The sequence below is a fragment of the Protopterus annectens genome, chromosome 2.part1 (genome assembly GCF_019279795.1).
Source record: "Protopterus annectens isolate FY-2018-M chromosome 2.part1, PAN1.0, whole genome shotgun sequence".
In the NCBI taxonomy this organism is placed as follows: domain Eukaryota; kingdom Metazoa; phylum Chordata; order Ceratodontiformes; family Protopteridae; genus Protopterus; species Protopterus annectens.
This window is the reverse complement of record NC_056729.1, coordinates 1,698,157,757-1,698,172,890: the sequence shown is the minus strand read 5'-3', so window position 1 is coordinate 1,698,172,890 and position 15,134 is coordinate 1,698,157,757. Positions and strand designations below refer to the sequence as shown.

The 15,134-nt window shown below is 39.8% G+C and overlaps 1 protein-coding gene across 2 annotated transcripts in view; it reads right to left on the bottom strand.

Moving 5' to 3' along the window:
• The window catches only part of UBE4B (ubiquitination factor E4B), a 2,592,778-nt gene that overhangs the window by 1,328,856 nt on the left and 1,248,788 nt on the right, over window positions 1–15,134 (bottom strand). For both annotated transcript variants that reach the window (XM_044063145.1, XM_044063144.1), the window contains one exon: window positions 7,035–7,133. In XM_044063145.1, coding sequence (XP_043919080.1) covers window positions 7,035–7,133 — 99 coding nt within the window. The remainder of the gene's footprint in view (window positions 1–7,034; window positions 7,134–15,134) is intronic.

Genomic DNA, 15,134 nt, shown 5'->3' with positions numbered 1-15,134 from the left:
GTGCATCCCTTGGTGACTCCCCCAAAGGGGGGATCAGGGCAAGGTAGTTGCTGCATTTGGTGTTGATGGACGTGGCAAAGAGGTCGCAGCAAGGCTGGCCCCACGTGCGAAAAATTTGGCTTGCAATTTCCTGTTTCAGGGACCACTCATACGGCATCAGAATTGCTCTGCTTAATTTGTCCTCTATCACGCTGGATTTTTCTGGAATATGTATTGCAATCAGAAAACGCTGAAAAGAGACTGCCCATTGCCATACACTTTGAGCCTCTCGACACAGGGGGCAGGATTTGGTTCCGCCTTGTTTGCTGATGTACCACACTACTGACATATTGTCTGTCTGTATTGCAATCTTACCTGGAGGAAGAGAGTCCAGGAATGCCTGCAATGCCAGAAGCATCGCTTTCATCTCTCGGACATTGATGTGTAGATGGTACTAGTGTTCCTGCCAAGTTCCTTGGACGGTCGCTCCCAGATAACACCCCCTACCCTATCTGGGAAGTCTCTGTGGTCACTGTAGCTACTGGTTGAGGAAGAGTGAACGGCCTGCCTAGAGTTACTTGTGTAGACTGAAGCCACCAACATAGGTCCTTCTTGCAGGATTCTGTGATGAAGATCTTGTGGGACATGGGTAACTCCTGTATGGACCACTGAGCAAAGAGTACCCACTGTATGATCTCATATGGAGACGTGCCAGAGATACAAGTGTTATAGCAGCCGCTACAGTGCCTAATACTTTTAGAACAAACTTTGCCTGCACTTTCTTATTCAAGATGGACACTTGATGGTGTAGTGTCTGTGCCCTTTCGTGAGGCAATTTTGCTACCAAGTCTTTTGTGTTTAAGTCTGCTCCTATGAATGTAATATGCTGTGATGGCAACAAGGCAGATTTTTCTATATTTATGGTAATGCCCAGTTCCGAGCATAGATGGATGGTGGTGTCTCTTGCTTTGGTTAGTAGATGCTCGGTGGTGGCGGTTAAGAGCCAGTCGCCCAAGTACGGAAAGACCCGGAATCCTGGACGCCTCAGGTGAGCCGTGACTACTGCCATGCATTTGGTAAACACTCTGGGGGCTGTAGTAAGGCCAAAGGGCAGAGCTCTGAATTGGCAATGGCTGGCTCCCAGCCGGAAGTGTAGATATCTCCTGGATTGCCTGTCCATTTTTTATATGGTAGCACGCATCCTGAAGATAGACTGAGCACATCCAATTGTCTTGTCCCAGAAAAGAGAGTATAGACTGCAGTGCCACCATCCAGAACTTTGCTTTTTTTATGGACTTGTTCAGCCTGCTGAGATCCAAGATGGGTCTCCAGTCCCCTGTTTTCTTTGGAACTAAAAAGAACCTTGAGTAAGTTCCGGGTCCGATTTGGTCTGTGGGGACTTCTTGGATTACTCTTTTTCTTAGTAACCTTTGTACCTCCAGGGTTGCTTGATCCCTTTGACAGGGTGCACTGTCTGAGACAGATCTTGTTTGTGGGGGTGGGGTGAAAAAGGGTATGTTGTATCCCCTGGATATTATTGACTGTACCCATTTGTCTTGACTGATGTTCAGCCAGACTTTTGGGCACAGTGATACCCTGCCGCCAACTGCCTCCAGAGGTGGGCAGATGGGCCTCCTTTCAGGAGCGCTGGAATGGTCTGCCAGAGAACTTATCTATGTCATCCTGACTTTGCAGACCCCCTCTGCTGCGAGGTCGGCATCTTCCACTGTTATTTGCCCCTCTGCCCCTGGGGGAAATGTCACCATGTGTGTCCAGTGAAGCTCTTTGGGATTTATAGAACCACATTTTCCTGCCCTTCTGGCCTTTGGGATAAAGCCTGGTAGGGACAGAAAAATGTACTCCCACAGCAGACAAGAGTTTTATGTTCTTGTTTGCACCTGGTCAGAGTCTCTAACATTTGAGCCGAACAAGGACAAGCCGTCAAAAGGGGCATTTATGAAGGAAGACTTGAAGGGATCAGCACACTCCAAAGGTGCATCAAGGAATGCCTCCTCAGAGCTATTCCTGTGCCTGCTGCCCTACTCGTTCCATTGGCTGCATAACAGATGAGCCGCATAGATGAGTTGACTACAGAACTTAAGGTAGCAAGCTGAGAGGTCACCCTGTCTGACACCCCCGCAGCTGTAGAACCTTGGAAGTTATCTCCTAGCTCCTTCAGGAGATCACTCTGAAGTCTGGTGAAATGAGTTAAGTAGTTCAGTGACCTGAGAGTAAAGGCCCCTGACAAGAACATACGCTTCCCATATCTGTCCATCGTTCGAGATTCTTTATTTGGTGGATGGACAGAAGAAGAAGTCTCAGCTAACTGCTTTTTTGCGGCCGCCACCACCACACCATCTACTGGGACACCTTTGACCAAGAATTCCTTGTCAGACAGAGCAGTTATAAATTTGTTGGGCCTCCTTTGAACAGGTTCCACAGATTCTGGGGTGTCCCATGCCTTTAGACTGACTACATCAAGAAGCTGATCATAAGGCGGAGACACAGAGGTGGAGGGTCGAGATCCAAATGCATCCAGGTATACAGACTCATCCTCAGAAGGGATAAGGATCTTCCAGCCACCTCTCTGCTTCAGGATTTCTAGGATGTCTGAAAAGGAGACATCCTTAAAGGGTGACCGCGGGGACCCTTCTGAATCCTCTAAATCTGTATCTGAAGTGACAGACTCCTCAGGGGAGTCTAGATGTTTCCTCTTACAAGTTCTCTTCTGACAGACCTCTCCAGAGGGGTCCTCTGGGCAAGTTTCAGAAGAGAGGGACTCACCCAATGGGGCATCCTGAGACATTGGTTCCCTACGCTTGGGGGGAGGGATGGAACAGAGGCAGACACCGGATCTTTAGGGGGAAGAGTGCCTGGATCCAAGGGTGGAGCCATCAGGGGTGAGCTCACTCATCACCTCGAAGGCACCACGACCCAGGCCCGAGGGGGCCTCCAACTCCAAAGAGCCAGAAGACTTCCCCCATACCAAGGAGGTGGGCTCCAAGGCCGATGTAGACACCGAGTTCACCTGCACCGATGCTCCGAGAGGTAAAATTGGATACAACAAATGTCTGATCTGACTCGCCTCCCCAAACCTGAAGGGGGAGTGTTGGCTCCCAGACCCCTCAACAGAAGATGGTACCGAAGAAATCAGAGCAGAAGTCAGGGCTGAAAACCCAGGGATGAATCTCGGACCCGATGGTTCCACCACAAAGACATCCAAGCACTCAGGCTCTGAAACTACTCAGGTCAGAGGAGGAATAGAAGTAGGGGCAGTAGCAGATGTCAGTTCCACTTCCTTATGGGCTGGACTCGAAAGGATCTTGGTCAGAGCCAGAGTCCGAAGCAACCTCTTGACCACATGCTCCATGTTATCATCTGACAGGCTCATGGAGGATCGAGAGGATGGGGTCAGGGATTTTACACTACCAGCCACCGGCTGTAAAAGAGGTGACTGAGGAACTGAGGAGACCGGCTTCATCTATGGCTCACAGTCGGCTCCAACAAAACTGGTGGAACCGAAGGAGTAGTCATTTTGGGCCCAAAAGCCTTTGAGTCCAAAGTTGTGTCCTTTGATAGCTTTTTTGTCGCCTCAGACGCAAGAGCCGAAGAAGAAGCTCTTTCTGTTGATTTGTCAGACTTTGGGGACTGAGATGATTTGGAGGAGGTCTGATTACCTTCTAATGCCTCAGCAAATGGACCTTTGAGCAGTCCTCTAACTGTAAGTATGTTCTTACAGTCTTGCAAGGCAAATGGAGCAGGAATCTTGAAGGTGTACCAAACCTAAAAAATAGACACAACTAGTGTGCCTGTCGGTTAAAGACACTTTTTGTGTGCAGGAGTCACACTTCTTGAAGCCTGACTGCTTCACTTCTTTTCCTTCCTTGGACATAGTGGAAAAACAACCAGAACACCACCACCAGTCCAGGAAAAACTATATTAAAGATAATAACAATAATGCTACCAAACGAACTATTAAGCACACAACAATGACAGGTAAATACAAAAAGCTTTTTTTTTTAACAGACACGCAGGGAGAAGGGAACTAGAGGAGAGGTCTCTAACTAAAACGACGATCTCCTCTAACCAGATGAGACATCTCTAAGTAAAATGATGAAACCTCTTAGAAGGGAAAGGAAGAAAAAGGGGAAGCCCTCTAGATTAAATGGGCTAAAAACAAAGAAAGAAAGACAAACACTCTAACTTAAATGGGTTTGTTAAGATAAATTAAAGCTTTAAAGACGGGACAGGGGTTGTAGGCCTAACGAAAGCGACGGGCAGCCACAACAGAATGCAACAAGCGAAAACTTAAGGAATTAGCACAAACTAAAACCTAAATACACTTCAAATAACAAAGACAACAATTTTTAATGTCAAATATTATGAAATAACAGAATATTATGTGAAAAAAGAATTTCACTTCGCCTGAGCCTAGTGAGATGCACCTGATCTAGTTTAGCGGCAAACAAGATCTGGGTAACCTTCCCTAAGCATTATGTAATAGGGTATAGCCTCGAGCCAGTGGAAGAGTTTGAGCTTTAGTAAAAGGCTGAGTCGGAACCGATGCCCGGTTCTGAACTCCAACCAGCAAGAATGAAGACGAGATGGGACAACATAACTTTGTAAGTTCTCGGTTGCCTCTTTTCCCCATCACACCTCCATTTGCTAGCTACTTGAGGAAAAATTCTTTGAAGTCTATCTGGGGTATAAAAATAACTACGTAAACACTTCCAAGCTGTTGCTGTTGTTGTTGTGTCTTTCGGTTTTTCCCGGTTAGGGGTCACCACAGCAGAACACCGGTCCGCTAATGACTGGCAGTAGATTTTTACGTGCCGAGTTGCCAGCCCTGACGCACAACCTTCAACGAAGGCACGCCCATTCACACATGTCTCCACACAGAAGACGCTTTAGCTGAGAATCGAACAGGACAACGTCTTACTGTGAGGTGACAACGCTACCGCAGCACCACCACCGTGTTATATACGTAAACACTTCCAAGCAAAGATCCTAAATTTTCTTAACACTTTTCTCAAGTGTTAATGCCTTTGTATGTAATATTTACTTGTTGTATGTTTCTCTATTTTGTTTTTATTAATCCTTTATTTATCATGTAACAATATTTCATACATTTTATATCTGTTTGTTAGCTTTTCTCCCCGGGCCTCTACTGAAAATGGAAATATATCCAGCTAGACTAGCCCGGTTAACAAATGTAAAATAAATAAATAAAATAAAATAAAAATACATCTTACAGACTAGGTTGCATATTTGGGAGCCATACATATGCCCTCCCACTGTTCCTTTGCAAATTTCTTTTCCAGTCTCGCTTCCCATTCTTTTCTAAGCTCATCTGCTTGACTCTTATAATTACTGTGCAATACTGTATGCCACTCTAATTAATCCTTTTTAAAAAGCATCTTTTGTTCTACATTCAACTAAAATGTCTACCACAGCTAGTCCTTCACTTAACACTACCTTGTCTCTTTCTCTTTGCCTATACTCTGTTACCAATCTTTGATAGGGAAGTCAATTTCTGGCCTGCCCACCAAGCTCCTTCTTAGCCTAACCAGCCATATAAATAAGGATGTTGAGGTACCTGTAGAATTATGTGCATGCAATACAATATGTAATCACGTGTTTAACCTATTATCATGTCAGGGACTGCTTTGGTTCAAGACTGTGGTTCTATTTTTTAATGATTCCCTCCAAAGTGCCTGCCAACCATTAGGCCTCTCATTTTCCCCACAGGGTGAAACCTTATCATGAGAGGGCATTATCCAGGCAACCATCAAGATTTCTGCTTCTATGGCCCTAACCCCAAACACATATTGGCTTTACACTGACATGCTGCATACAAATGGCTTCACAAAATCAGAAGCATTAAAGTATAACTGCTGATTTATGCTGTCCTGGAAAAAAGTGGGTCCTTCACCCCTTTTCCAAAAAACTTTTGTTTAGCTTCCTCCTCACTGTTTTTCAGGTCTTTTGAAGTAAGTCTATACAAAAAAAACATTTCGCTTATTACCGTGAGGATTAAATTATAGGTTCATAGTTAAGTACTAGGCTAGCTGCTCTTGTGGGCCATTTTAAGCCTAGTCAGTTTCCCTATTCATGCTCAAATCAACCTATCTCATTCAGTTAGAGATTGTCCTTACCCGTCCCATGGTTGATAATTATATATTACCCCAATGAGAACAGCTGGGATCATACCATAGATAATTTCAGGGCACACGTGCATGGGATAAAGTATTTAGGAGCTGCCTCTGTCTATCAGTAGTACAGAGGGCAGTCCTGGGGTAAATTTTCTGTTTCCTATCCATAGATCTAAGTTGCACTTGAATATGGACAGGGATGATTTTTGTTTTACGTGGATGGGGAGTCTGTTCAGAGCAGAAATATCCTGTGCAACATATACCTATCCCTCCAACCTGTTCTGTTGACAAATTAGCCTTTGATTTCTCCAAAGACTTCATCAGCATCACCAGATGAGCCTCTGATCCTCAGCTTACATTTAAACCAAACACTTGAGCATCGTTTTATATATATATATATATATATATATATATATATATATATATATATATATATCTATATAAAGTAAGACGTTCCTTTGGTGCAACATGGCTGCCACAACAGTGCTTTATAATGCCTTACTAAACACCACTGCTGGGAAGTCAAACTACAATACAACTACTTCTTTTTTCATCAAGTATAGAATAAGTTCTGCAACTTGTCTGTTGAAAATATCTGAGGATATAATTATGTGGGTGAAAATCATCAAACTTAAAATGTTAGACAAGGCAATTACTGAAACAAACACAAAAAAGTCAGAAAGCACTGAAAGGGTAATTATGTCTGTTATACGCAGATGCACATAACTGCTGATATCAATAAAGATGTGAAAAGCTGCATCCAAGAATGTAACTCTTAACAGAAATCAGGTGCACAAAAAACGTAACCAAGGATATTCATAACATCAATAATCTGTTGCAGGACCCTCCATTAAGTAAGTTAAGTTCTGTTTAAGTATGCAAATTTTAAAGCACTACACTTACCCTTGCTGATTCCACATAGTGCTGTAAAGTCTGGTTGACAACTCTGGTGTTTTCTAATGGAATTGTAGGCCCTGAGAAATACTTTTCCATAACTTTAGTCTAAAATAAAAGCAAAACACACTGAAAATTATTATGCTTTATCTTCCTAGAAGAATTGATAATACAGAAAACTGGTACTACAATATGAAGACACAATGGACTATAAACCAGTACAAATGCATTTATTAAATATTTCTATTAATAGAAATGAAAAAAAAAATCTCTACAAAATTCTTCAGCAAATGTGCACATTACCTTTTTTTTTAAGAGTTTATAGTTTTAAATGCAGTGACTGTTCAGTCTTTGGCTGGCTGGTTGCAATTCAAAATGACACATTATTTAAAACAGAAACTGTATACTTAAAGCACATAAAAATACGAAGTTTAACACACCCAGCCCAAGATGATAAACAATCTTTCATTGCAGTGATGATGACCTGTGTTTCACAATATAAGAAAGTAGGAAGGCTGATCAGGGTATGAAAGACAGGATCAAAATTATGTTCTACCTTGGGAAAAAATGTGGCTATGCTGTGCAATGGGAGATACTGGGTTAAGTAGCTGTGTGAGGACTCACCATAACAGTACATGTTTGAGCATGGTCACTGTTGCAGTAGCATTCATAATATATGGGAATCAACCACAAGCTGACATCCACTTGAAGGGTCAGACTCCCCCCTGTTCTACATATGGCAGAACGCAGACCAACATCCTCCATAAAGAGAGATGCAGTCTAGTGTCTCCATTAAAAAAAAGGCACTGGTCCTCGCCAAGTTCTGTGCTTTTCTGCCAGTAAACCTCAAGAAGGCCATGTCCTACCTGTATAACAGCAGACTTTCTTCAAAACTTTAGGATAAAAGTTCCAAATGCAAAATCCCACTTTGCAGTATGTTGAAGATGACAAAGTCATTCTGAAACAGAAAGGCAGAAGGGAGGAGTCTGTGCTGCACCTTTGCCCTTTCTCAAACTTTAGACGCTAATAGTGTGTTCTTACACAACTACATGAAATTCACTGTAAGGTCACTGCCACATTAGCATTCATAACGAATGGAAAGCAGACTCCCACAGCTCCCTAAAGACAAAAGACAGGGATGTCACCCTACTCCTAGAGTGCTTTTTTAAAGTTATTTTGCCTCAGTAAATGACAAAAAAACTATTTTACTTTGTATCTCTTTGTTAATTGCTTTGTACTGGTTATAAACTAATTGATCTCAGTTATAATTTGACCTGGGGGTGAGATGGTCACTGTAGAATGCTAAATATCCCCTCAGTGTTGTCTCCTCTTACACTCAAATCTATCTTCTTTAACAGAACAGGTATGTTTCATATGTTATTACATTTCTATTTGTTCTAAAACTGTAAAACAATGGAAAGACTTTGTTAGTGTGTTACACTTGTAACATTCAGATCGGATAAGCTTAATACATGCTGACCATATTTCCCTTTAACACACGTATGTCATGTGAGTTGCTGGTGTTCTAGTAAAATGTGTGTGTGTGTATGTGTGTATTATATATATATATATATATATATATATATATATATATAGAGAGAGAGAGAGGTCTACGTTGAATCGCCAAATGACATTTCAACAAAACCCAGTTGCCAAACTCCACTTCTCCAAAACACTATTATTACAACAAAACCACAGACTGTTGAAATACTTTCCCTGTGAAAGGAACCACTAGGCCACTACAAAAAAAAGAAATTAAATGGACCAAAGTTAAACCAACCAAGTGGGGGAACCCCCACACACCCTCCCCTTACTTAAATATACCAGCTCCAGGATTGCACAACACTGAAAAAAGGGCAAAGTTCACCATGGTGGCCAAGTGGTTCCTTTCACAGGGAAAGGATTTTGGCATTCCTTGGTTTTGTTGTAATAGCATTTCAGAGAAGTGGAGTCAGCCAATTGGGTTTCGTTGAAATGTCATTTCGGCGATTCAATGTAGACCCATATAGATAGATGTTATATACATACACACACACATATAAACACATATAGATATATATATGATATATATGTATATGTATGTATGTATGTGTGTGTGTATGTATATATATATATATATATATATATATATATATATATATATATATATATATAAAAACACTGTTTTGATATGCTGGTTAATCCCATGAAGATTTACCAATTGATGGTTTTATATTGTGCTTATCCATGCAGTGCCATTACCTGATAATTTGCTCGACACAGCTGTATATATACACTGCATTACTAAGGGTCTCTATCAATATACCTCCTGCTAAACTATTTTGAGTTTACATGCATACATTTTTTTACCATCCCTCTACTCTCACATTTCCCCTGTATTCTTTTGTTATGACTTACTGGAGTCCTTCCGCCATTTCTTTTTTGTACAAGTACTAACTTTATTGCCTCAATATAATATTATAGTTTAGTAGAGCTTTGTTCTTGCTTTCATTTCAGAGGCTGCAGTTACTACATTTGACCTTAAAAACTGCTGGAGCTCTGTCACAAGGCCCTACTTCTACAAGTTTACTGAGAATTTTGTCATTGTATAATGTAAGCACATTTAACATGAAGAAACTTGTTGTGTATTAACTTTAATCAGTCAAACACATGCCTCCTCTGTGACTGAACACCTCTGTGAAATACTCCATGCACTCTAAGCGCCTCTACTAAGTTGGCCACTGTCCCCTTTCTGTTGACCAAAAGACTCTACTGCCAGTTATATAGCCTCAGGAAATGAAAAAAAAAAATTTTACTTGGTATCTCTTTGTTAATTACTTTGTACTGGCTATAAACTGATTGCTCTCAGTTATAATTTGACTTGAAGGTGGGAAATAAAACTGGTGAACTACATGCCTGGATTACACAACATAAGCCTGACATTCTCCCTGTAACTGAAACTTGGCTTAAACCCAGGATAAATGACTCTGACGTTATACCTCCTGGCTATATCATCATCCGCAATGACTGTATAAAGAGGAAAGCTGGTGGTATTTCTTTAATATTTTCCAACACCTATCACATTTCCCCTAACAGCAAACCAATACCAAAATTCAATTCAGCAGAGCCTCTGATTAGTTTCCTCAAAATAAATAATTATAAACAAATACGTACTACTGTCCATTACATTCCTCCTGGCGACAATTCCGCTACACTGGAAGGTATCCTACACTGGCTATCCATAACATTTCCACAAGAAAAATACTACTAGGTAATGTGAATGTCAACTGGTTAGACAATCTCTAACTCCCCTACATCTAGCATGAACTTATATGGCTTCACAGAAATACAGCAAGACATCAAATTCCCTATTAGACTGCATACTAGTATCAGACCCTATCAAATAATGCCACCACAGGTACAATGTTAAGACTCTCTCAGTGATCATATCCCAATCTATACAACTGAATGGTAAGCTAATAAGTCAGCAAGCAAAGGAGAGTATTATTGCTGGAAATGAATTCATCCTCAAGTCTTAGTTTTTTATTTTATTTTACATTTGTTGACTGGGATAGTCTGACTGGATATATGTCCATTTTCAGTGGAGGCCCGGGGAGAAAAACTCCAGATAACACAGACAGAACATAACAGATATGAGTCAAACATATTTACAAAGTCCTCTGGTAGGTACTGTATGGCTTTATGACATTTTTGAGTGCTGGAGTATTTTCAGGGTGGTACAGAATTGTGTGTGCAACTATAAGCTGATTGAACAGAAGAAGACCAGGCAGCTCTAGCCACCTGAGAAGACTGAGGTTTTGACAGTGATGTGCCCTCTATGTGTTGAGCCTAGGGCAAAATCTGGCAATATGGTTGTAACAGTGAGAGAGTTTACTAAGTTCAGTTTTGCTCAAATTGGAGAGTATGGGGGAGGCATATAGAAGGGTAGAGAGTAGGTGTAAGCAGGCGATTGCAGTCCTAGCTAATGGAGTTAGAAAAGGTTTGCTTCTAGATAATGAGCCAAGCTTCTTATTAATGATTTTTATTGATATGCAGATTAAATTTGATTACTGTCCACTATTACTCCTAAAAGCTTAATATGGTCATCTGGAGATATAGAGGTACCATTGTTGGATGTTATGGAGAAGAAAATGGGGTGGATCTACTGGTGGGGATAAGAGAGGAGCAATTTAGTTTTGTTGGGATTTAACAACAGACTGATTAGAGAGCCAATTTTCACCTGTGTTAAATGTGATTTGTGTTGAGGTTTGCAGGTCTAAATGGGAGGAGGCCATACAGATCCGGGTAGAATCGTCTGCATACTGAATGCAGGTTGCATCAGGGATGGCAGTATGAAGATTGTTGATGAAGACAGAAAAGACTAGAGGACCTAGAGTAGAGCCCTGAGGGACACCAAGCATGAGAGGTAACAGGGTGGACAGTTTGCCCTGCCATAATACAGCCTGTTGTCTGCCATTCATATAGGAAAGGAACCACTGAATAGCATGGTTATCTAGGGAGATGGAATTTAGGGAATGGATGAGTAATTTGTGGTTGAGCATATCAAAGGCCCTCGACAGGTCCAGAAACAGGGGTGAAGACAGCCTGTTTTTGTTCCTATTTTGGAATATGGTATTTGTAAAAGAAAGGAGGGCGGAGGTGGTGCTGTGATGTGGCCTAAAGCCATGCTGAGAGTTGGCAAGCAGACCGTTCGGAATGAGATAGTTCATGAACGGCTTATGAAGTCTCCATTAATTTGGCTAGTGGTGAGAGAATGGCAATGGGTCTGCAGTTGGACAGTTCTGTTGAATTTCCACCTTTGGGGAGTGGAATAACATGGGATATTTTCCAGATTGAGGGGCTAGTTCCATCAGTTACTGTTCTATTGATTAGGATAGAGATGGGGAATGTGATGGCGTCAGCAGCTTTTTGTTGGTACTCTGCAGGAAGGAGTTCAGCAGAAAAGGTGGTTGGTTTTAGTTTTTTGACAAGGGATCGGAAAAAAGTCGTAGAGGCAGGTTGGAAGTTAAAAGGGGGATGAGAAGTGGGTGTGTTAGTGGTAGAGTTAGAGTGGGAGGGAGTATGTTGGTTAGGTAAGAAATGAATAGTTTCAGTGAAAAAGTTATTAAAGTCTTGGGGAGTACCTTGTGGTGGACCCCGTTTTTCACAAAATCTTACCAAGACGACGCTATATTTCATATAGCATACATCATGGACAGAAGTAGGTTAAAAAATAAAAAAGACAGCTGGGAGCACAAGACCCAGGATAAAAAAAGTGCCCAATCCTGCTAGGCGCACTGGTGCCAGGACTGGAAAAAAGACCACGTAGAATCCTCCTGATATGGAAACATTCCTACAGTGAGACTAGGCCAGGCCCTGGGGAACAATGGCCCCCTGTTGTAGAAGGAAGTAGCAGTCCACAAAAATCACAAAAACTGAGAGACCAAAAAAAGACCCCTAAAGATGACAGAGTTGACTACTGAGAATAAGAAAGAAATTATGTATGGTTACTATTATGCAAGAAGACCTGGATTTCTAGACAGAATATATGCAAAAAGACTGAGAGAGAAATTACAGGAAAGAAAAATACTTTCACAAGAAAAACTTTCACACACTTCAAATAAAAAATCATGTTCATTAATACAACAGATTTACGAAAAACATTATATAGATCAAGAAACCTTGGGCCGTTTGGAAAAATAAGTGACTGAGAAAGTGTGAAAATATAAAGAACAAAATCTAGAGACTGTTGAAAGGTATAAAAAAAGAAATATGGACATGGGAAAAACAGAGACTTGATATGGTGCAATATTTATGCAAATAAGAAAGCTAAATTAATCAACACAAAAAAAGCAGCCTCAGAGATATTCTAAGAGAAATACAAGCAAAGTCATCCAGACATGGACAAATTTACAATAAAAAATAAGATCACAAATAGGGAACACAGAACAGAAAATTAGTAAATTAGAAGTTAAAAAAATAGAAGATGAAGTTATGATATACTTGTGAAGTGAGGGATTTAGTGCAGAAAAACTAACAGTTTACATCACAGCATGATGGAACAATGAGTCCCCGAAGTAAGGAGAAACAGGACAGGAAACATATGAAAAAGAAATATGGACATGGGAAAAGAAAAAAGAGATTTAATATGGTGCAATATTTATGCAAAGGAGAGAGTAAAACTAATCAATACAAAAAGAGTGGCACCAAAGGTATTTAAAGAGAAATACAGGCAAAGGCACCCAAACATGGAAAATGTACAATCCAAAAAAATAATAAAACAAAAAGGAAAAGCAGAAAAGAAAATTAGTAAAAGAGAAGTTAAAGAAACAGAAACTGAAGGGGGCATGGCTAGGATGCTGACTGAGTAGCAGCAGATTTCTTTGGTTCTGCTACTTTATATATTTCTGACTGGAAAATAACTAACTTTCAAAATAACCCAAACTATTTCAAACAGTTTCTTTAAATACTTTTAAGTGTTCTCTGGAATTATACCAAAGAATGTTCATAACTATTTAATATTTTCCTGTCAAAACTTTATCTGGAAGATCATTCATATATCCAATCTGGAAATTAGTCATTCAAAATCAACTTCACAACAATCACTTTTTAAAATGGAGTTGTAGTCACTCCTCACAAATATCCAGGAGGTATCTCTGAAGTTGGATAAACTGGATACTAAATTATATAACTTCAGAGAAAAGTGCACAAAACAAATGGATCAGATTCATGAAGCTCTTCAGCAACAGAAGTCACAAATATCTGTATTGAGGACTCAGTAAATGACACAGAAGGGAGACTAAATAAAGAAGAAAATAATATTGAATTTTTATTAAAACAAAATACTCTTTTGCTGAACAAAGTTGATGATCTAGAGAACAGTTTCCCCAGAAATAATATCCATATCTTTGATCTTCCAGAAAAAAAATAGATGGAAATAATATGGTAAACCTTCTGGCATCTTGGTTCCCTATGATGTTTGACTTATCTGAAGCAATGTCATTTGGAACTGAGAAGAGTATATAAGTCTTTAACCACATCCTAGAATAATTCATCTCCAACATCTACAATAGTGAGATTTTTTTCCTCTCAGGATAATGAATTATTTCTTAAAACTGCCTGGGCAAAATCTCCACTTAAAATAGATCGAAAAACAATCCATTTTGACAATGACTTCTATAGCAGTCATCTCTAAAAGAAAATGTTTTCTGTCTTTAATCAGAGAACTTAAGAAAGAACAAATTAAAGTTAATCTACTCTCCCCTGCCCGACTGAAGATCTTCCTATCTAACGATGTCAAATTTTTTGAGGCTCCTGATACTGCTTTGTCTTATCTACAGTCAAAAAACATTTTGAAACAAGAAGATATGGACTGGAATAGTATGTCCTTAAAGAGACAAGCTAAAAGAACAGGAAGGTTAACGAGAAGAAGTTAAGAAACAAATATATATAACTTTATTTAAATTTTACTAGATATAATAGTATTACTTTATCTTTCAACTTAATTTTTGTTCTGAAAACATAAGAACAAGCTACATTCAACACCTTTAAATGGGGTAAGGAGAACCCAGTGATTTCCTATTAACAAGGTAATGATCTTATTTATATATTTTTCCTAGTATTAACTCTTTAAAGTTTACCTTTAGTAACATTTTATTACTTAAGATTTACAACTGAAAAGTTTTTAGTACATGTAAATTACTAATATAACTCTTTTCTCTCAAAATTTTATTAGAGAACTGATATGAAGTGGCCGGGTTTTCTTCCTTGCTTCATTTTAAAAAGAGTTATCTACCCTTCACTTTGATAAATGAATGCACTGGGATAGTGCAAGCTTCTGGCCTCGTACATGTAGCCTGCTGTTTCAGGTTTTGTTTACTGGGTCTTTTGCGAAAAACTCGCAATGTAAGACTTTCATGAGATGACGTGTTTTGATTTTACTTTCCTTATGTGTTGAAATGGGATGAAAGGTTAATTAGTGTACATTAGTTCTTTATTTATATGTAGAAAACACTGTTGCCAACATTTAACATGTTTTTTTTTTGGTTTTTTTCTTTTATTTCTCTTATTCTTTTTTGCCTTCTGGGTATTACCTGATGTTTTGTTGTGTGGAAGACTACTTTGTGATTG